A 23,480-nucleotide genomic window follows, 5' to 3' on the forward strand; every position below is an offset into this window, starting at 1 on the left:
GTGTGTGTGTGTGTGTGTGTGTGTGTGTGTGTGTGTGTGTGTGTGTGTAGGGAGAAGACTATCTAGTCACCTTTCTATACATCAAAAAGGGAGCTTGAATTGCTACACCCTCAAGTTAAAGATGAATTTCTTGTAGTGACCCAATCAATGACTCCAAGAGAGAGACTGGAAAGTCTTATTAATGACAAATGGCACATTATTATGAAACAGGCTTTTAGTTATGGTAATTCAATAAGGAAGAACTCTATCTAAAGTTTGCGGGGCATCAGAAAGTTACAAAACAGTAAGATCATGGCAGAAACACTAAAACAGAACCTTTTATTCTCCTATGCCAGAAAAAATATTTGATTTGTGGTGAGACTTAGTTTCCTTCCAATTCAGTATTTTCTCTATCTTATGGAGGAAAGCATTATAAACCAGTATTAAAAGCAAGATAAATACTTTAGGTATGATTTGGTCAGGTCTTAGCTAGGTGCCAAGGATGGAATCTCAGATAACTCTGAGTCCTAGGACTTCATGTAGCCCATTTCTTTGAATGCTTTTTCTTCCTTCATTAAAGCTCTTTGCTCCTTTTATGTGACTGGCAAAAGCAATAAGGGACAAGCAGCCTTTCTTCCTTTTCACTGACCAATTACGCAGAGTTATCAACATAGGATTAAAAATTTCTTTCCACACGCCTGTAATCCCAGCACTTTGAGAGCCCAAGGCGGGTGGATCACCTAAGGTCAGGAATTTGAGACCAACCTGGCCAACGTGGTGAAACCCCATCTCTACTAAAAATACAAAAATTAGCCAGGCATGGTGACACGTGCCTGTCATCCCAGCTACTCATGAGGCTGATGAGGCAGGAGAATCGCTCGAACCGGAGAGATGGAGGTTGCAGTGAGCCAAGATCCCACCACTGCACTCCAACCTGGGTGACAAAAGCGAAACACCGTCTCAAAAAAAAAAAAAAATTCTTTCCAAATTTCCTCATAGAATAAAGAACACACACACATAATTTAAACTGATATTCCTGATATGTCTAGTGAGACCACTGGAAGTTAATAATGAGAAAATAAGATTTCCAAGTTAGAAAATTCTAATTCTACTTGTTACTACTGTGCTACGCAAAGTCTTAATTTCTTCATTTTCCATCTTTAAAATTAGAAAAAGGAAGGTTTGAAATACTTTAAGTGGTATTTCTTATCAAACCAGGCTATCAAAGAGGGTAAAATAAACCTTAGGATCATGTTGAGTATTATTATCAGCACTTGTTTGAGACTAGCAAGTGACATATTGTTGGCATCCCTATTTTATCAGAATTTAAGAGTTGGTTAAGACAAAAATTCACTTCACTGACATTAGAAAGTTTAGGGCTCTTGGATCTAAACCTTCTACAAGTTGAAAAATCACTTGAACAAATTCAAAGTTCTAATGTTTAGAAGGACACAGGCATAGCCGGCCAAGAAAGCCACTGCCAAAACCAGTTAGTAAACATGTATCTCAGGTTCAAATGTTACAAGTGGGCTGGGTGCGGTGGCTCATGCCTGTAATCCCAGCACTTTGGGAGGCTGAGGTGGGCGGATCACTTAAGGCCAGGAGTTTGAGATCAGCCTGGCCAACATGGTGAGACTGTCTCTACTAAAAATACAAAAAAAGTAGCCGGGCACAGTGATGCACGCCTGTAATCCCAGCTACTTGGGAGGCTGAGGCAGGAGAATCGCCTGAACCTGGGAGACAGAAGTTGCAGTGAGCCGAGAGAGCATCACTGCACTCCAGCCTGGGTGGTAAGAGTTTGACTGTCTCAAAAAAAAAAAAAAAAAAAGTTATAGATTAACACTGAGTTCACATTCATTAAAGCAGTCATGTCCTACATTACCTATTCGGCTATTGAGGTACTTTAAGTCTTTCTTTTAGGGGAATTTTCTACATCCAATTTTACGCAACTCTGTAGTAACATAATTAAAGTCAGAAAGCATATGCCATATGCTGCTAGATATCCTCTTAGAGACATTAGTAACTCCCATCAGTTGTCATGTATGTACATGAAGGTATATGTTTTCTAATATTTTTCTCTCTTAAAGATTTGCACAATTTCGAATTGTTCTTGGAGATTTTAATTTTGCTGGTATTCAGCAAGCCAATCCTATCTTGGGACCCATTTACTTCATCACTTTCATCTTTTTTGTGTTCTTTGTCCTGCTGGTAAGAGCGATAATATATATTCCTTACATTTCTTACTTTTTAGAATAAAAAATAAAATTACTCATTTAGAATAAACTATTATTTCTGCTCAGCTGTCAGGGTACTTTACATTTATTAAGAATTGTGTGGATCCCTAGTAATCCAGGTTCACTAGTCCAGTGACTGTTTTCAAGTTGTCCAATGAAGAATGTAATCACAGTAGTTAATTTCTGGGTGTTTTAGATGGGAATGTGCTAAATCCTTCACATAAATAATCTGAATGTCCCAGGTCTCTTCAGGCTGGGACAATGCATGCCATGAGCCATGAATGTGGCCATTAATATTCTGCCCATATTGCAATGGCTTTTGGCCCTTACAGCCAAACACTTAACATGTTGTGGTTTTCAGGAGTTATCAGGATGGATCTCTCACATGCACTCAGAACAAGTCTATTTGGGCTTCCTAACCAAGGAACCTTGCCTTTCTAGTCAAGGCATTGTACTGTCCTCCATGAAAACACTTTTTGTCAGGCACAGAAGTTATCCCCTGGTGACAGACAAGACTCTTAGGGTGACAGAGCTGGGCCACAGTGAAAGGTGGGCTGTTGGGGTAAGAATATCCTTTCTACATTTGTGTTATCTGGACATTAGTAGTTGCAGGAGCTGTAGTAAGACTGTGAATTTAAACAGCTTCATAGAATTTAAAAACAACAGTAACAGCAAACACCCTTGGCTGGACACAGTGGCTCACACCTATAATCCTAGCACTTTGGGAGGCAGAGGCAAGCGGATCGCTTGAGCTCAGGAGTTCAAGACCAGCCTGGGCAACATGATGAAATGCTGTCTCTACTAAAAATACAAAAATTAGCCAGGCTTGGTGATGCACACCTATAATCCCAGCTACTTGGGTGGCTGAGGCATGAGAATCGCTTGGACCTGGGAGTGGGAGACTGCAGTGAGCTGAGATCACACAACTGCACCCCAGCCTGGGCAACAGGGTGGGACCCTGTCTCAAAAACAAACAAACAAAAAACACCCTTATGAACACATAATTACATCATTCTAAATTTTCTTCCATTATGTAATATTGCATATATATAACCAGTTCATATGCATTCTTTTACATTCTGTTTTGTCATTTGCAATAAACATATTTGCCCATACCCACACACCACACATTTTCTATTCTACTTATTGTCTGCATAGACATTTCCCCATTTTTGAGCATACGGGTTACTTTTAAAGCTTGATGTTTTGCTTGTTTCTTTTTTATTATTATTATTTATTATTATTTTTTGAGACAGAGTCTTGCTCTGTTGCCCGGGCTAGAGTGCAGTGGGTGCGATCTTACTCGGCTCACTGCAACCTCCACCTCCTGGGTTCAAGAGATTCTCCTGCCTCAACCTCCTGAGTAGCTGGGACTACAGGTGCACGCCACCATGTCTGGCTAATTTTTGTATTTTTAGTAGAGACGGGGTTTTGCCATATTGGCCAGGCTGGTCTTGAACTCCTGTCCTCAAGTGATTCATCCACCTTGGCCTCCCAAAGTGCTGGGATTACAGGCGTGAGCCACCATGCCTGGCCTACTTTTAAAATTTAAATACAATTTTACAAACCTGAAACTTGTTAAAATCACTAACATTTAAACTAAATTTTTATTGAAATAATTTTTTGAATACTTATTCCTAGAATATGTTCTTGGCAATTATTAATGATACCTACTCTGAAGTGAAAGCTGATTATTCAATAGGCAGAAGGCCGGATTTTGAACTTGGTAAAATGATTAAACAGGTAAGTCAAATTTCTTTCCTAATTAGAATTCTAAGACAAATCTCATACATTTATCCTCCTGCAGTTTGAATACCACTTAATCCCAAGTGGTCGTGTTCTCCCCACTCCCACCCCCAGAGTTGGTTTTGTGTTTTGAACCAGTGTTACTGATACATTATTTCATTACTACAGAAATGAGATATGCTCTCTGGCTTCAAAAATGTAGCCAAAATTATTTCAGAGTGCAATATATCAAATAGTTATTGAGTGATTTCCTAAATGCAAAGCACTGTTGAGTATTATAATAAAACCCTCTCTTCCTTCCGGAAAGTTTTTGCTCTGGAAGCTGTTAAATTTCTATCAATCTAAACTCAGAACTCCATGTGTCTTGTCTTCCTCACTTTCTTTTTTTTTTTTTTTTTTTTTTTTTTTTTTTTTTTGAGGCAGAGTCTCACTCTCTTGCCCAGGCTGGAGTGCAGTGGCCGGATCTCAGCTCACTGCAAGCTCCGCCTCCCGGGTTTACGCCATTCTCTTGCCTCAGCCTCCCGAGTAGCTGGGACTACAGGCGCCCGCCACCTCGCCCGGCTGTTTTTTTGTATTTTTTTTTTAGTAGAGACGGGGTTTCACCGTGTTAGCCAGGATGGTCTCGATCTCCTGACCTCGTGATCCGCCCGTCTCGGCCTCCCAAAGTGCTGGGATTACAGGCTTGAGCCACCGCGCCCGGCCTTCCTCACTTTCCTGTTTCTGTTCATGGCAACACTATCCTCTCAAGTCACTCCTGGCTCAAGAAACTTGAAAAGAATTTGTTTCCTTGTCCCTTATATAGTCTATCGTCATGGCATATGTATAGTTTATCTCTGTAGTTCTTGCTTACATTTGTGGAATACTTTAAATTCTAACTGCCGCTAGACGAGGCTTTCAGTACTTTTTGTACTTACCTTCACCATGGTAACATTTCCTGACTATTGTAGCCTCTTCCCTGTGCCAGTCCAGATGTGGTTATCAGTTTCCCTAGGCCTGTCAAGTCCGAATTCCTTACCGAAACATTCCAAATCCTCAAGTCTCACAGTCCCAACCTATCTTCATTAACTATAATTTTACTATAGTTTCTACCTTTCTGCCTCTATTTACAACACTGTATGTCCCGGCTCATCTGTTCTGAGCACTGTGCTTTATACCATGCTTGTTCTCACTCTCTCCTCTGAGCTTCTGCTCAAATCATTCTCTAACCCCTGAAATATTCCTACAGCTCTTCTCTCTTGCTATCACTCTATTCTTCTTCAAGAAGTGGAATCTGTCCTGTCCTCCTCTCAATATCTACCTCAGTTTGAGCGTAGCAGAGTTATATGTGTATCAGTCACATCTCCCCTGCCAGTCTGGCCATCTCTGCATATCCCATGTTTCTAAAGCATAGCATTTCACAGAGAAGAGGTCCTAGTAGCTGTGGGGTTAGTGGGGTTTACAAACTTTGCCCAAGAACTAATCTGTAAAACAAACCAAAAAAACTGTTAAGCTATCCCCCAATTAGTTTGCCTTTTTCCCCCATCTTTTATCACTTGAATATGATGTTGGTTATAGTCATTAGAAATTTTTTTTTTTTTTTTTTTTTTTTTTTGAGATGGAGTCTCGCGCTGTCACCCAGGCTGGAGTGCAGTGGCCGGATCTCAGCTCACTGCAAGCTCCGCCTCCCGGGTTTACGCCATTCTCCTGCCTCAGCCTCCCGAGTAGCTGGGACTACAGGCGCCTGCCACCTCGCCCGGCTATGTTTTTGTATTTTTTAGTAGAGACGGGGTTTCACTGTGTTAGCCAGGATGGTCTCGATCTCCTGATCTCGTGATCCGCCCGTCTCGGCCTCCCAAAGTGCTGGGATTACAGGCTTAAGCCACCGCGCCCGGCCAACAAACACTTTTTTTTTTTTTTGAGACAGAGTCTCGCTCTGTCACCCAGGCTGGAGTGCAGTGGCCGGATCTCAGCTCACTGCAAGCTCCACCTCCCGGGTTTACGCCATTCTCCTGCCTCAGCCTCCCGAGTAGCTGGGACTACAGGCGCCCGCCACCTCGCCCGGCTAAGTTTTTGTATTTTTAGTAGAGACGGGGTTTCACTGTGTTAGCCAGGATGGTCTCGATCTCCTGACCTCGTGATCTGCCCGTCTCGGCCTCCCAAAGTGCTGGGATTACAGGCTTGAGCCACCGCGCCCGGCCTAGAAATGTTAACATCCTTAACGCAATACATGTTAACGCTTTTTAAAGATTTTTGCTTTTTCCAAGTTCCAGAGTAATGCCCCCAACTGAAGAACCCCTTTTGTGTTTTCACCAGCAGGTGTAAACCATATGTAGCAATGAGTTCACGTGAAAGAAGGATAATCATAGTATTTACCTCCACAATTCTTTAGGGTAGCAATCCAGAGGGACAAGCATTACATATTTATTTTACTTTGATAAAACATTAATAATAAAGGATATATTTTGATGAATTTTCAAACTATTTTAAATTATGCCCAGAGTTACAAAAATGTTCTCGAGAAATTCAGACTGAAGAAAGCTCGAAAAGATGAAGACAAGAAAACGTAAGATGACTTTTCTCAAATGTTTAACTTACCATTTTAAAGTTCTACATTACAGGAGAACCTTATAAGGTTGTTTTTTTGTTTTGTTTTGTTTTTAATAGAGACAGGGTTTCCCCATGTTGGTCAGACTGGTCTCAAACTCCTGACCTCAGGTGATCCACCCACCAGGGCCTCCCAAAGTGTTGGGATTACAGGCGTGAGCCACCATGCCTGGCCATGAGTAAGGTTTTAATTGCAAAACCACCAACAACCTATGTGGCGATTCTAAATATACAGTCAGTACACCCAGGAGTGCCTCCTAATTTCTGAGAACACTAGAAATTTTAGCTAATTTAAAATTAATATAATGCCGGCCATTCTACTGAGAAAAAGCTGTAAGAGAAAGCTGGAGGGGACAATAAAGTCCCTCTAAAAAGGTAGGAAACGATTTTAGTCTAAATTAAATGCATTTACTTGGCTATAAAAACATTACACACAATACTTATGAATAATACTTACACTTACACTATATTTACACTTACATTTATTAAATGACTTTGGTGTCAAAATAATTCCCAAACCCAGAACTCTGGCAGTGGAGCATAAACATTTTTTTCAGTTAATGGCATATGATACTCTGAAGAACTTGTTAATGATCACATTTTCCAAATAATTAGCATTATCTGAAATAAATATTATTCAGATCCTTACTACAGATCTGATTGTACGTTATGGTGGCATTTCCTTTTTTATTGTCATTTGCCTCTGATTTTTATTTTATGTTTTCAGTAGCAAAGGCAGCGGAGATTTGGCTGAACAAGCCAGAAGAGAAGGCTTTGACGAAAATGTAAGACTTTAATTTTTTTCATAAACACAAGTGGTAGCTGTATTAGAAATATGCTCACAAAAATGCTCTGGTTAAGAATTGAAATGATTTGCTGTTTTTCAGAACAGTTACTGTCATCTCCAAATAAATCTCCCAGATCTAGATCCTTTCACGTTTAGGACAAACCATTTGGATTTCAGATGCTTCCTCTCTCCTTACCTGTACTCTCAGCCAGATACCTAACCCTACAGGTGTACACTCACTGTGTGAATATCACACCGGGTATTCATAGTGAGTACACTTTGTGGAGATGATTTGGGTAACTTTTCTCTTGTAATCACTAATGTGATGAATTACTTTAACACTTTTATATTTCAAAAATTATAATATGTAACATATATCTGACAATAGCAGAATTTAAGGAACACCTATGTTCCTTAAATATACTATTACCACTACCACTTAAAAAAAAAAAAGTGAACCATTGCTCTATTTCTGGTCACCACCTCTCCCCCCAAATGCTCAGAAAGAAGACAGCAGGGTCAGGAGACTGTAATAAGCAAGCAAATAAATGTTGAAGTTTCTCATTTTCGGATAAAGGGATTATAAAAATGGAAAGGCTGAAGGTGAACTTTGTGGTACTGGATTGGAATCTAGATCTACTGTGTACACACACGTATTTTCTAGCTCTGTCCAATCCACTATGAGGGCTAGAAGCGACACCCTACTAGCAATGAGCACAACTAGTACCCAGATCTTGGTTTCCAAATAGCATTCTCCTCTAAAAGGAACTGGGGCTCCTTGGAGGTCTTGCTAATTCCAGGGCTGGAAAGTACAGCTGACTCTTGAACAACACAGGTTTGAACTGCACACGTCCACTTAAATGTGTAATCTTTTTACCTGGATCAAAAATTCGGTATTTGCAGGCTAGGGAGGGTGACTTTTCCCCGTATGTGGGTTCTGCAGGGCCAACTGTGAGACTTGAGTATATGCAGATTTTGGTGTACTAGGGGGTCCTGGAACTGATCCCCCATGTATACCGAAGGACAACTATACAAGATGAGTCTGGAATAGCTTATTGAGGCATAAAGTAAAACTGCTCAAAGAATGATGGAGAATCTGTTAAAAGAATCAGTTTAAGGGGCTCAAGCTGGCCAAATTTGACAATATTTAAGCACTATGATGAATAATGGTTCATAGCCCATTGAATAAAAGGATTCCATGAATGAGACATTTACAGGCCTCTCCACCAAATACTCATTACAAAAAGAAAAGCAGTAATGTTAGGGTGGAGAAGTCTGACAGCACCTTAATCAAGTCAGTGACCACTATCAACACTGAAACAAATGGAAATTATATGCTGCCTGATAGGAGGCCATGAGAATTAGCATCCTTTCTGTGACATCCTTGTCGAAGACATATAATCTTAACCTAAATCATGACAAAATTTAAATTGAGGGACATTCTACAAAATAACTGGCCTGTTCTTCAAAGTGTCAATCATGAAGTCAAGGTAGAGCTGAGGAACTATTCCAGATTAAATGAGATTAAAATGATATGTCAAGTAAATAAAATGCATAATCCTGGACTGGATACTTTTCCTATAAAGGCATCATTGGGATAACTGATAAACTTGAAAGGGAAACACAGACATATCTATGGATTCATAGACATATCTACGAATATTAATTTTTTGATTCTGATGGTTATATTATAATTATAAAAGAGAATGTCCTTATATGGAGGAAATGCAGACTGAAGTATTCAGGGATGATGGAGCCTTCATGTTGGTGGCTTTCAAATACTTCAGAAGGAAAAAATATTTGTATTGTTCTTATAACTTTTATCTAAATTTGATATTTGTGTGTTTTTTTTTTTTTTTTTTTTTTTTTGAGACCACACCCAGATACTTTTTGTATTTTTAGTAGAGACCGGGTTTCACCATGTTGGCCAGGCTGGTCTCGAACTCCTTACTTCCTGCCCGGCCTAATTTTGATATTCTTTTAAAAAAATCAGGCCAGGTGTGGTGGCTCATGCCTATAATCCCAGCACTTTGCAAGGCGGAGGTAGACCATTCCTGAAATAGAAGGTGACGTGAATTGAAAGACACACTGTGTATGGGGAAACTTTACCTAGAATGGTCAATAAGAGGCTTATCCAAGTAAAATTTGGGTTTACTTAAAGAAAATCAGGTTAGCATAACAACATTCAACACCATAAATCAACAAAAGAACACCTATAATATATTCAAGGAAAGAAAATGTAAATCAAGGAATTTTAAATTCAGCAAAGCTGTGCTTCAAATATAAAGGCTCAAACATGCCTGAAGTCAGGAAATACTATCGTCTTTCTAAGGATTCTACTAGAGGATGAGCATCAGCCAACCAAGAGATGATTGGAGAGACTGGGCGAGGTTGCTCACACCTGTAATCCCAGCACTTTGGGAGGATCACTTGAGCCCAGGAGTTTGAGACCAGCCCGGGCAACATGGTGAAACCCTGTCTCTACAAAAAGTACAAAAGTAAACTTTTTTTTTTTAAGTTAAAGAATGTCATTTAGAATAAACCAGTAAGAAACACTAGCATAAAGAAAAAGAAACATTAGCATAAGTGTACAATGGTAAATAATAAGACTTTTATTGATTTAAAAAAAATTTGTTTTGAGACAAGGTTAGCTCTGTTGCCCAGCCTGGAGTGCAGTGGCATGATCACAGCTCACTGCAGCCTCGACCTCCCTGAGCTGAGGTGATCCTCCCACCTCAGCTTCCCAAGTAGCTGGGACTACAGGCATGTGCCATCATACCCAGCTACTTTTTGTGGTTTTTGTACAGATGAGGTTTCACCATGCTACCCAGGCTGGTCTCGAGCTTCCAGGCTCAAGTGATCCATCCGCCTTGGCCTTCCAAAGTCTTGGGATTACAGCTGTGAGCCACTGGGGCCAGGCTTCTTTCTTTCTTTCTTTAAATTATATAGTGATGGCATCTCACTGTGTTGCCCAGGCTGGCCTTGAACTTCTGACCTTGAGCGATCCTCCCGCCTTGGCCTCTGAAAGTGCTGGGATTACAGGCATGAGCAACTGCGCCCAGCCCTATTTTATTGATTTTAAAACACTTTTGTTTTTTCACATTTTAACATCTGTGAAATCAGAATGTGTTTTATAGTTAATGGTCATAGTTTAATTGACATTTTTTACCTAAGTGGTACATGAAATAATGGTATGTCTTACAAAAGACATCATCTCTCATATACAATGAAAAATAACATTATTGAATATAATTGGGTAGCAGAGGAGAGGAAGATGAAGACAAATTTACAAGTTAATTTGCTTGTTGATCACAGGAGGGAAACAAAGCAAGAAAGGGAGGACCAAGGACATATAAAAAGATACACAAAGATGGCCGGGTGCGGTGGCTTACGCCTGTAATTCCAGCACTTTGGGAGGCTAAGGTGGATCACCTGAGGTTGGGAGTTCAAGACCAGCCTGACCAACATGGAGAAACCCCACCTCTACTAAAAATTAAAAATTAGCCGGGCGTGGTGGCGCATACCTGTAATACCAGCTACTTGGGAGGCTGAGGCAGGAGAATTGCTTGAACCTGGGAGGCGGAGGTTGCAGTGAGCCGAGATTGGGCCATTGCACTCCAGCTTGGGTGACAAGCGCAAAACTCCATCTCAAAAAAAAAAATAAAAGATATATGAAGACAAACCAATAGAACAAAAATACACATATTTCTATAGGGCAAAATTACCAAAACAAAACAAAACAAAAACAGATCACATAGTAAAAGACTTAAAATATAAATACAAGACAGTATAACTACAACCAGATATATCTAACATAAATACATGCAAATAAACTTAATTTACTTAAAAAGAAAAATATTTTCATCCAGCAAAGCTATGCTTCAAATATAAAGGCTCAAACATGCAAGAACTCAGGGAATACTATCACCTTTCTAAGGATTCTACTACAGGACAGATGGGGTTTGAATTACAAAACAAACCCAGTTCTATGCCATATCCTAAAATATATACGTAAAGAGATTCCAAAATGTTAAATATAAAAGCATGATCAAAGACCTAAAAGGCAAACAAAAGATAACAGGGGACACAACTGAATATAAATCAAAGGATTCTAGACAAAAAGCTCCAAATGACCTAAAGTCTACATGACTGTATGAAGCTAAGATTAATTTTATCAGTTATGAATATCTATGCACCAAACAACAGAGTATCCACTTTCATAAAGATTACTGGATTTTAAAAAGGAGAAATAGGAACACACAAAAAAACAAAGAACAGATCAAGAAAAATAAATGCATTAAAAAACCCAAAACATATTAATAAATAAGATGATCTTACAGTTGTATATTAAGTTCTGTACTCTCATTCATAAAAATTGCTCATCTACTGGGCCACAAAGAAAGCCTCAACACATTCCAAAAGTTAATGCAGAAAAAAATTCTCTAAAAACAACATAATAAAAATATGTAACAAAATCAGAAAATGAAAAAATTCTTTGACTAAAAAATATCAAAACTCTCTATTAAATGACTCGAGTCAAAGAAGAAATACAGGCCGGGCGTGGGGGTTCATGCCTGTAATCCTAGCACTTTGGGTAGGCCAAGGTGGGCGGACCACGAGGTCAGGAGTTCGAGACCAGCCTGACCAACATGGTGAAACCCCCGTCTCTACTAAAAATACCAAAATTAGCCAGGTGTGGCAGCGCTTGCTTATAATCCCAGCTACTCAGGAGGCTGAGGCAGGATAATCACTTGAACACCGGGAGGCGGAGGTTGCAGTGAGCCTAGATCACGCCAGTGCACTCCAGCCTGGGCGACAGAGACTCGGTCTAAAAAAAAAAAACAATGAAATAATAGAATTCCAAGAAAACAAAATAATAAAAACACCATGTAGCAGAATCTATGAGATAAAGTAAAAAAATACCCAGAGGAAAACTGTCTTAAATTTATCAATAAAAATAAAAGAATGTAAAGAAGTGAATGTTAGCATTAATTTTCAAAAAAAGATAAATACCAAGAAAAAAATTATTAAAGTAGAATTAATGAGTTATAAACAAAAGTAGTATAAATAAATCAAAAGGCTAGTTCCTTGCAAACATCAGTGAAAAGAAATCACTAGGTAACTAGTGGAATAAAGGAGAGAAAGCATAAACACGCAAAGTAAGAAATTACAATGGGGGAAATAAGAAACGGAAGGAATTAAAAGATCTCACTAAGAGACTTTGTGTAATTCTATGAAAATAACATTTGAAAAACTGAATGAAATGGGTAATATTTCTATGCAAATAAAATTTATCAGAACTGAGCCCAGAAGATAAAAAGCCTAAACAAATCCATTCTGTAGAAGAAATGAAGTCATCAAAGAGCTGTCTCCAAAAAGAAATGAAGTCATCAAAGAGCTGTCTCCAAAATCAGATGGTCTTCACAAAGAAATTCTACAAGATTTTAAGGAGCAAACAGTTTCAAGCTATTTAAGCCATTCCTCTTTGCCCTGGCAAAGAGAAAAGAGAAACTCCCAAATTATGTTTATGAAACTACTATATATTGTGCCAAAAACAGAAAATCTCATGTATAAATCTTGAAGCAAAAATCCTAAATATTAGCAGATAGAATCTAACAGCAACAATAATCAAGATTCAGACAGTATTTATTTTAGGCATGAAAAGATGGCTCAAAATTGGGTAATAAACTAATTAACATAATTCATTGCATTAAAAAAGGAAAACTGCATGATCACTTTTCACAAATGCTGGGTATTTTGTAAGTTTCAACACCCAATCTTGAGGGGAAAAATAAAAATCAACGATACTTCCTTAATATGATAAAAACATTAATCTTATCCTCTTCACCTTAATAGGAAAACATTGAACATGTCAGGGACAAGATAGTGATGTATCAGAGGGGTAAAGTCAAAACAATTAGATAAGAGAACTACATTAGAAGTATTTCTAATTGAAAAAAGTAAAACTGCCTTATGATTCTCTTCAATTTTCTAGGTATACGATGATCTGAAAAATTACAAAAAAAAAAAGATTAGGTAAAATGGTAGGAAAAATAACTTACATAAACATCATATATGCAAATATCAATTGGTTTGTTTAAAATTAACAAATTTTTAATTTTTATTTGTAACAGCAACAAAGTAGAAAATGCCCAGCAATTAATGAAATGTTCAAAACCAAGATAAAACTTTAAATATTCCTTAAAGACACAAAAATACAGCCGGGCATGGTGGTTCACACCTGTAATCCCAGCACTTTGGGAGACTTGAGGCAGGTGGACCACTTGAGGTCAGGAATTTGGTGACCATGGTGAAACCCATCTCTACTAAAAATACAAAATTAGCCGGGCCTGGTGGTGAGCACCTGTAATCCCAGCTACTTGGGAGGCTGAGGCAGGAGAATTGCTTGAACCTGAGAGGTAGAGATTGCAGTGAGCCAAGATCATGCCATTGCACTCCAGCCTGGGCAACAAGAGTGAAACTCTGTCTCAGAAAAAAAAAAAAAAAAGACACAAAAATACACCTGACCAAATGAGAAAATGTACTACATCTATCAGTCAGAGCCCACTCAGGAAGAAACCACAATATGTATTTCAAATAGAGAAAATATACTACAGTGAATTGGTTACTACACAGATATTAAGACAGAAAAAAGTGAAATGACAACACTGAGGCAATTCATAAATAATGACTGCAGGAAAAGGTTACCATTCCTAGGGCTAAGACCACAAAAGGTGGTGTTACTAGAACCTACTATCTTAGAGAAGGGGCTTGTGGAGCTGTTGCTCAGTCCTGTGATGAGAAGGTACCTCACTGCTGCTGCTGATAAAGGTTGAGTATTCTTTATCCAAAATGCTTGGGACCCAGAAGTGTTTTAGAGTTCAGATTTTTTTTGGATGTTGGAATATCTGCATTATATGCCTGTATTCCTAATTCAAAAATCTGAAATCCAAAATGCTCCAGTGAGCATTTCCTTTGAGAGTCATGGAGGTGCTAAAGTTTTGGATTTTGAACACATCAGATTTTTGATTAGAGATACTCAATCTGTACTTCTTGAGTGGGTGTGATGAGGCTGCTTCTGAGTATGCCAAAAGCAGCTAGATGCTACAACTGGAGCCACTGCTTCTGGAGATAACTACCATTGCATAAGCAATGCCAATAGAAACAGAACAAAAAACAAAACAAACAACAAAAAAACCCACCTTTCTCCCCAATATCCTGCAAATACTGGCAGAATATTTATTCTATATTTATTCTAACAGGAATCCAGCTATTAAGAGTTTAGGGAATGAAATTTACAAAGCCTAAAACCCAACATCACAGTGTACAAGAGGGTAAATTTTGAGCTGAACAGTTGGTCCATTCCACTCTTGTGGCATACACATTTGCACTTCCATAAAATGACGATTCCAAGCTTCTATCCAGTCAGATCAAACTATCTTTTATACAAATGAAGGTACTTTTACCTTCTCCCTAAAAAGGGAGACGCAAAGTCCCAACAGTAATTGTATCCATCTGTGCATGTTTTATGACCTCTTCTAGTTGAATCACAATTTCTTAAGAATATTTTGCAACCTAATATTTAAACTAGTTAGCCACCACCAGTATTCCTTAGATAAAGGAGAAAGAAAATATATACATAACAAGCAAAGGAGGAAATAGGAATAGGGACTACATTCTGTTTCTGTAACAGATTACAAGGCTATAGTTGGTATTTATAACTTCCTTCTCCTACCCATTCCATATCATTCCCTTTGCCTACAGCCAAGAGCTCAGCTAGCTGCTTTAGGATTAACCTTAGAATCTGAACTCTCAGTGGTCCTGCCTTTAACGGAATGCTGTGGTTTCCCATTACCTTTTACTTTTGGACATGGAAGTATTAAGAGGCACCCCAGAGAATCCCTTGGGCACAGTCCACACTGTGCTAGTTTGTAGCAGTAATCCAATTTTCCCTTGGTAATTCGGATCAATCACCTCAATACATAAATAACCACTTCTTTCCCTGCTGGTTCTGTAAGCATGAGGAATCCAAAATGGTCAAGTGGCAGTCTCAAATTCAGTTTAAGTCAACTGTTGTGCCCTTGGTGGAAGTATGCTATCTATGAGGGTCTGTTTCTTTGGGTCTCTCCCGCTACCAATTATTCATCAGTTGAGTTGTCAAAAAACAGAAATCACATTAGGTAGTTCAAAAAGAGGGAGTTTAGTATACAGAATTTGCTTCTGAGATATTACAGAAGTATAAGGGCCAATATGAACATGAAGATCATTCAGACAACCAACTGCAGGAGGCAGTTACCACAAGGGAAGGAGGTAGGGTGACCAGGACATAGGAGCTTGGAGCAAGGGTCACCGAAGAGTTGGTGCTCAGCTTATGAGGAAAGGTACCACTTCCCTCTGAATGTCAAGGAAGGCTTCACAAAAAGAGTGATGGCTGAGATGGGTTTTTAAAATAAGTTTACTATGCTATTCTACCTTTATTACTAACACATCCACTTTATAATTGGCCTGGTCATTTAGAAATGGTTTCAGGGACTACCACTTTTTAGCACATTAAAAGTATTAGTAAATGAGCCAAACCATGGGTGCTGTAATGCGTCCAAAACAAAACTAGGATTGAAAGCCATCCTTTCCTGCTTCGAATATGTTCATTTAAGGCTGGGTGCAGTGGTTCACACCTGTAATCCCAGCACGTTGGGAGGCCGAGGCGGGCAGATCACTTGAGGCTGGGAGTTCAAGACCAGCCTGGCCAACATGGCGAAACCCGTCTCTACTAAAAAGAATACAAAAATTAGCCAGATGTGGTGGTACACACCTGTAATCCCAGCTACTCAGGAGGCTGAGGAAGGAGAATCCTTTGAACCCAAAAGGGGTGGTTAGCATTCAACTTCCACTTTGAATGCTAAGACTGAGCCACTGCACTCCAGCCTGGGTGACAGAGAGGTTGCAGTAAGCCGAGATCATGCCACTGCACTCCAGCCTGGGCGACAGAGTGAGACTGTCTCAAAAAAAAAAAAAAAAAAAAAGAAAAAAAGAATATGTTGGTTTAAAGAAAGGCACTGTCTAAGACAGTTTCTCTGACCAGAAAAGTACACACTTATGAAGCAACCACAGAGTGTACGGCACTAGGCATCACCAACCTCTCTGAGGAAGGTAATCAGAACCCTTATAAAGGGATCCACTTTGCTACCTGGCATTATTGCTGGTGCAGGGAAGTATCATACCAATTTACTGAGAAGGTTTTGAATCACATCTGGGTGCACTGTCTCCTCTTTCTTCACCTTTTTCTAGCGCTATGGTTATTTTCCACAACACACAGGCCTTTTATCTGTAGCTGGGAAAAGGGTATTTGGACACCCTAAGGAAAGCGGGTGGTAGTGAGAACAGTGCACAGAAAGGTTCAGCAACACAATTTTTGGTGGTACAATTTGGCTTGTTTTTGGATACGTAGATAGATTGGAGTACACACATTGACTAACCAATGCAGTAATTACAAAGAGGGGGTTTTGAAGTCATCTGGCTGAAAAGCTGCTGGAAAGGCCAAACATACCCACAGATACACTTTGAATCTAATTACTAGTACATTTGCTACACTGAAGAACAGAGGTATGGAAAGAACATCTTACCTTTGACCAAAAGAAAGAGAAAATAATTCAGATGGAGATGCTAAAGGGAAAAGGCAGTGAAATGCAAGTAATTTATAATTTGTTTACAAAGCTTCCCTAACTATGCTAGACAGCAATTACACCAATCAAGTCCTCTGAAGTGACTTCGCTGATGCACACCCAGGCAGGACAAAAAGCCAGCAGGGCTTAAAATCTGAGGGCTGGAGAGGAGAACAGCTTAAGATCCTCAACCCTGTGATGCTTGTGTGCCAAAAACTTGAAATAGAGAACTAAAGATTGCAGCCTTTACTTGTCCTCTACCCTGACAGGAGATTCAAAAGGCAGAGCAGATGAAAAAATGGAAAGAGAGGCTTGAGAAAAAGTATTACTCCACAGAAATTCAAGATGACTACCAGCCTGTCACTCAAGAAGAATTTCGAGAGTAAGCTTATGTTCTAACCAGAGTATTATGGGATATCATGACATGGGCATTAAGGACATGAGTTAAACACATTATTTTCCTGAACCTAAAACCTCATTCTATCGGGATGCCTTTATTTTCTATCCAATTTTAAAGTTGCATATGACTCCATTTGCTTAAAAGGTGAGAAGCTTTTGATTACATCCCCATATCTCTAAATAACAGAAACTGCCATTTATATTTGATTTGCATAGCAGATACTGTTCTCCACACAGCTTTAGAATATTAGATCTATTACTGGTCACAAGAAGCACGTTTTAGGAGCTTACAATACTACCTTCCCAAAGCATTTCAAACTAGTAACTTGCTGTCTATACATAAAAGTGTATTACTGACTCATTCTCTACTTCCTTGTAAATTTTCTAGACTCTTTTTATATGCTGTGGAGCTGGAGAAGGAATTACACTACATCAATTTGAAGCTAAATGAAGTGATGAGAAAGGTTTCAGCTCTCTAGTATTGAGACAAGTGGAGGTAAGAATCTGTGATGCAATCACTGAGCATTTCTTTTTTTTTTTTTTTTTTGAGACGGAGTCTCGCTCTGTCGCCCAGGCTGGAGTGCAGTGGCCGGATCTCAGCTCACTGCAAGCTCCGCCTCCCAGGTTCACGCCATTCTCCTGCCTCAGCCTCCCGAGTAGCTGGGACTACAGGCGCCCGCCACCTCGCCTGGCTAGTTTTCTGTATTTTTTAGTAGAGACGGGGTTTCACCGTGTCGGCAGGATGGTCTCGATCTCCTGACCTCGTGATCCGCCCGTCTTATTCATGTATTACTTCATAAACTTGTACACATTTCAGGCACACTTTAAAAAGTACTAACAAATCTATCAAACTATCCTCAGGGTCAGAATTAAGTGCCTCTGACAGGGACTCACTGTACAATCCATGCATATTATGACAGGCCTCCAGTATACACACACTGGTACAAAGGATTTATAATGAGGTTTCTTATCAAATTCTAGAAAAGTGAAAGAAAAGTACAAGAAAATGCTTCTAGTTCATGGGGCAGGTCTCCAGTAGTTCAGTAAGTAGATAAAGACAGTTTTCTCCAAGTTACAGAGTAGAAAAACTATTGGTGCTATCAAGTGCATCATGTACATGTTATGAATTCCTTTGGCCACAGATGAATCAATAAAGGCTTAGGATTCTGGGAAACCATTATATAAGACCAAAGTAACCTCCCTCCATTCTTTAGAATTTGAAGTCTTCTGGAAAAAGCCAAAGTGTAGAACAAACTCCTCAGCCACCTACAGAAATTTCACTAACATCTTCAAACTGGAAACTTACCTAGACCATTTCTAAGGTGTAATGCATTTAAGGTTTCCCCAAAATAAAATGCAGAGCAGGGTAGGCGTATCAGTGTCATAAGAAGTTATGTTTGGAAAGTGTAAATGAGGTTGCTGTAACAGCCTTATTTGGAGGGTTGGAGAGTTGTGTGTGGCTGGCATTTTGGAAACTGGAGAGAAATTCTTCTAATTTTTCTAGGCTATGTAAGCCCCCCTACAATAGCCACATGTTCTCTCAGCCCAAGCAACATCATTTGACCTTAGCACTCAACTTCCACATTGGTGCTCAATAGTCCCTGAATTTTAAAACTCGAATATAAAGACATTTTTAGATTACTACTCACCTTCCTCAGGACAAGCTCTTCTCTTAAGAGACCGTACATCAAATGTTCTTAATGGGATAATTCACTGTAACAAGAAATGCTAACTGTTCTATCTGCGGCTTCTCCCTAGATTTGCACAAGGGAATGAATAACATGGCCCTTCCCTGCCTTACCATTTCCCAGAGTTGTAACCAGCCAAATAGTTTAGTGACCCTGTTGTTCCCTACCACAGCCCCCATTTAAACAAAGCCTAAGGGTGACAGAACACTTGGGGACTTTCTTTTTAAGCCCAATGGAAAAACAAACATACATTTACAATGACTTAGAACTTTCGAGTTCTTTTATTACAAAAGTCTGTACAATGAAGTGCCAGACACAGCAATGCAATTATACTGGTGGACATATATATATCTATATATTATTTGTATATAGATATACAGTTTTTATTTGCACCAAAGTAAAACTATCACCAACTGCCTAATTCTACCAGCTACTGGTCAACTATGACACACAATACCGTCACAGAGCATAAGTGCTGCCATGCCACTTTTACATATTCTACTCACAGCCAAACATTAACATTGAATAACATCATGAAGCAGCTGTTAATTCTAAAATGAAACCAGTCAGGCCACTGACTTATAAAAATATGGTACTCATATAGATTTAGCATTATAAAGAAGGAATATATTATTTAAAACATTTAAATAGTGCATATGGACATTTTTGCATGTGGTATATAAAATAAAACATTCATATAAAATACACAGTGCACACAAAATTAGATGTTTGGATACACTCCTATCTGGAGACTGAAGGAAATTATCTGAAATGTACACTGCATGACGAATTCAAATAAAAATGATACATCTTTTGGCATTTTCAATTTCACTTTTCTAGGTATACATTATGAATAACCTAGTTGTATCAAAAGGAAACCACACAAAAAGGGCAGGATTTAGTGCTTTTCTTTATTCCCCAACTACACATTCACTACTAGGTTTTCCCTCACCCCCCCGCCCCCAAAAAAGGCATTGCACACACGGGTGAAATGTGAAGTACTAGAACTGCTATTTATTATCAAACTACTTCATGTGCTTACTATGTAATAGTGCCAGAAGTCTGAGGTTCATGCTTCCCTCACCTTATTAAAGGATGTTGCAAAATTCCATTTTTATATGGAACAAATTGTTTATATTAGCTAGCTAAGAAAACCATGCATGAGTCATTGCATGCAAAACATGGGTATAGTCAAAGTGAGACAGTCATCAATCCAAAAAAGCACCAGAAAAAAAAGTTAATTGCATGCAAAACATGGCTATAGTCAAAGTGAGACAGTCATCAATCCAAAAAAGCACCAGGAAAAAAAAGTTAACACTTAGATTAAGCCTGATCCAAATCTGCTGTTGTACTGTTAGCACAAATGAAGTCACCATTCGGTGACCGGGAGAGTACCTGAAGAAAAGCCATGCAAAGCCAAAGAAAAAATATGCTAAGAGTTTATGACAAGGGGCATACCACTACACATCCTATAAACAGCTGCTTTAAACAGCATGTGATAATTGACCAAAGGGTGGTTCCTTAAGAGGGCGTTGTTGTTGTTGTTTTGGTATGGATTTTGCTCATTAAAACAGGTGGGGAAAAAAAAAGATAACCCCCTGAAGGTACATGTCAAAATGCAGTGGTATAGCCCTTGTTAAGAACAGATTTACCTTAGGCATAATGATTACTGATTTAGGCCCATTGATTGAACACACAAATCTGAGCACCATCAGCGTTCCTACATACTGACATGGCTATTTTCTCACATTATCTGGAGGTGGGTTGGGGAACAGCGCGGATCTGATCCAGACAAATCACACCATTGCCAGCGGATAAACAGTAACTCAGGAAACAGTAACTGAAGTCCCATAGGCAGCATGTGGTATGATTCAGTTCTGTGTGTGATGTGTGGTATGTGTTTTCAATATACTAAGCAAGGTCACTTTTTGGTCTACCAACTGTTATCTTCATCCAGGAGCTGTGTGACCACTGAATTGCAAAATTTTACTAACATACTACCTGTGAGAAGGTGTCACTTTGGGAATTAAACAGAAAGGTATTCCACAGTAGGACTTGAAATCTCAGTTTGATTTTGGTTTTCTAGGAAAACAGAGAACACAGTTGCATATGTGCACTTTTATAAGTTTTTCTTTCAAATTTTCAGTCATTCTGTAAGAAAAAGGCAACAGAAGAATTCAGTGTGAAGATTTTCCTCCAATTTTCTTCAGTAATGAGAAACAAAAAGTTGGTAATAACAAAAAGTTTGCATTTCCAAAGTTCTTGAAGTTGAAAGAATAAAATTATAGCCTTTTGCTAAAAGGATGTATTTGTAGTACAAAACAATGAAGGAAACCATGTTTGCTAAAAGTGGAGAGGACAGTCTGTGGTTAATATGGAACATCACTTACGCTCCCTTGAGAGGGCCTACTTACTCTCCCATCATTTGTTTTGTTTACTGGCACCACAACTAAGTACAAAATGAGATTCTCTGAGTGCCTGACAAAATGAATTTAAGTACCAGCCAAGTACCCATGATGATAGCTTCAAGGAATACAACTGACTTTATGATATGAATTTTCAAAGAATGTATTTTATATGGATTTTGAAGAATCTTGCTTGCTTATAAGAACTTCAAGAAGCCTAAGCTTGGCTTTAATTTTCTTGTACTCCCTGTACTCCTCAAGCACTGGAACACGATCCTCTTTCTGGGCATTCCTAGGGGAGAAAATAACATTTGTAATGTTCTAAAGATCATTTGGAAAAAAAGATCCAAAAGTTGTCTTAATATGAGACATACTGTTACTAAATATAAGTTCAAATAAAAAGTTGTTCCGTTTAAAAAAAAAAAAAAAAGTTATTGGACTAATACCCTCATCTCCAAGGAACATTTCTAAAATTTTTGATGGACTTCTCTACTTATAGATTAAATGATGCTATACTTACAAATAATCAATTTAGATAACTGTAGGAAACCCAATATTTTAGTAGGACATCCAGCACTAGACTCTGCCAGGTCTGTGAATATCTATTAAGTGTTGGAGGCTACACTGAGTCATTTAATACATTTAGTTAACTGTGGCTCCAGTGAATTGAGATGTAAAAGTAAATTATCTTACCTGCAACAAGAACAATTTTCTAACTTTATAGTAATGACCCAATGCAATTCAGTTTAATCACTAGCTAAAGAATCAAACTATTCTAATTATAAGCAAAATTTTCTTCCAATAATACAATGAAATAGAAGACACTTAGAAAAATGCATTTCTGCACTTCAATTTTTTTTTTTTTTTTTTGAGACGGAGTCTTGCTCTGTCACCCAGGCTGGAGTGCAGTGACGCCATCTCAGCTCACTGCAAGCTCCGCCTCCTGGGTTCACGCCATTCTCCTGCCTCAGCCTCTGGAGTAGCTGAGACTACAGGTGCCCGCCACCATGCCCAGCTAATTTTTTATTTTTCGGTAGAGATGGGGTTTCACTGTGTTAGCCAGGATGGTCTCAATCTCCTGACCTCGTGATCCGCCCGCCTCAGCCTCCCAAAGTGCTGGGATTACAGGCGTGAGCCACTGTGCCCAGCCCACTTCAGATTATTTTTAACCATATGTGCCAACCTATATAGGAGACTCACAAAGCAAAGGGAATTAGAGTACAGATATTTTAGAATTTGTAGTATTAGCTATCAGCTTGGTAAGATAACCCAGCTACTTAGAAAAATGTTTCTCAGGCCTGAGATAACTGAACCCAAACTTCTGGCCACCATCAGAACTGGAATGTATTTTTCTTAGTTTTAAAAGAGCCCTTCCAAGCCATTGTGCATTACCTAGTTAGATAAAGGCACGTGCCATACTGTATTATAGGAGCCACATGCCTGGCACACTGTTACACACCTTGGAAATGGGCAGCCTCAACACACAGTATGAACACAATGGTCTCAGTATAGGATAAAAAATCCAAACTAGTTGAGGATACCACTCCTGTCATGGGATGCTTTCTAAAATAAGAGGTATCTCATTTCACAACCACTCCCAAAAGGGTAAGGATGTAGAATTAAAGAATATAAAATCACTGCAGTACAACCAAGGCACCCTAGGACAATCTGAAAATAGTTAATCAGATTTGTTTACACTAGCTGTGACTATTCCTGGCCATTAAAAGCAGGGCCTCGGAGCATAAAGGAATGTTTTAAAATTTTTCAGTGCTAGCATCCTATATGCACAATTTCTAACCCCACGTATTCCATTATTTCAACATATGGTCAACTTGTGAGTTAGAGGAGAAAGATGACTCAATTTTGTGATGCTCAACAAACCTTCCATTTTGTTGATAAAATGCTTCTTCAAATTCCCGCAACATTTTGCGTAGTTTCTTTTTTTCAGCTCTGGCTTTCCAAAGTTGTTCCAGTAATTCAGGCCTAGAATTGAAATG

General features: G+C 38.9%; 2 protein-coding genes across 8 annotated transcripts in view; one reads left to right on the top strand and one right to left on the bottom strand.

The window, feature by feature from the left end:
- The window catches only part of PKD2L2 (polycystin 2 like 2, transient receptor potential cation channel), a 50,753-nt gene that overhangs the window by 26,585 nt on the left and 688 nt on the right, over positions 1–23,480 (top strand). Inside the window, exons 9-14 of one of the 4 annotated variants that reach the window (XM_025387850.1) lie at positions 2,067–2,187; positions 3,855–3,956; positions 6,437–6,501; positions 7,273–7,327; positions 17,261–17,373; positions 17,779–17,886. In XM_025387850.1, coding sequence (XP_025243635.1) covers positions 2,067–2,187; positions 3,855–3,956; positions 6,437–6,501; positions 7,273–7,327; positions 17,261–17,373; positions 17,779–17,869 — 547 coding nt within the window. In that variant the 3' untranslated portion in view covers positions 17,870–17,886. Of the gene's footprint in view, positions 1–2,066; positions 2,188–3,854; positions 3,957–6,436; positions 6,502–7,272; positions 7,328–17,260; positions 17,374–17,778; positions 17,887–21,224; positions 21,897–23,480 lie in introns of those variants that run through there. The other 3 variants (XM_025387853.1, XM_025387851.1, XM_025387852.1) reach the window with 3 other exon arrangements.
- FAM13B (family with sequence similarity 13 member B) overlaps positions 19,341–23,480 on the bottom strand; it is a 98,158-nt gene continuing 94,018 nt past the window's right edge. For all 4 annotated transcript variants that reach the window (XM_025387847.1, XM_025387849.1, XM_025387848.1 and 1 more), the window contains 2 exons: positions 23,365–23,466; positions 19,341–21,775 (listed from right to left, as the gene is read on the bottom strand). In XM_025387847.1, coding sequence (XP_025243632.1) covers positions 21,652–21,775; positions 23,365–23,466 — 226 coding nt within the window. In that variant the 3' untranslated portion in view covers positions 19,341–21,651. The remainder of the gene's footprint in view (positions 21,776–23,364; positions 23,467–23,480) is intronic.

The sequence above is a fragment of the Theropithecus gelada genome, chromosome 6 (genome assembly GCF_003255815.1).
Source record: "Theropithecus gelada isolate Dixy chromosome 6, Tgel_1.0, whole genome shotgun sequence".
Classification (NCBI taxonomy): Eukaryota; Metazoa; Chordata; class Mammalia; order Primates; family Cercopithecidae; genus Theropithecus; species Theropithecus gelada.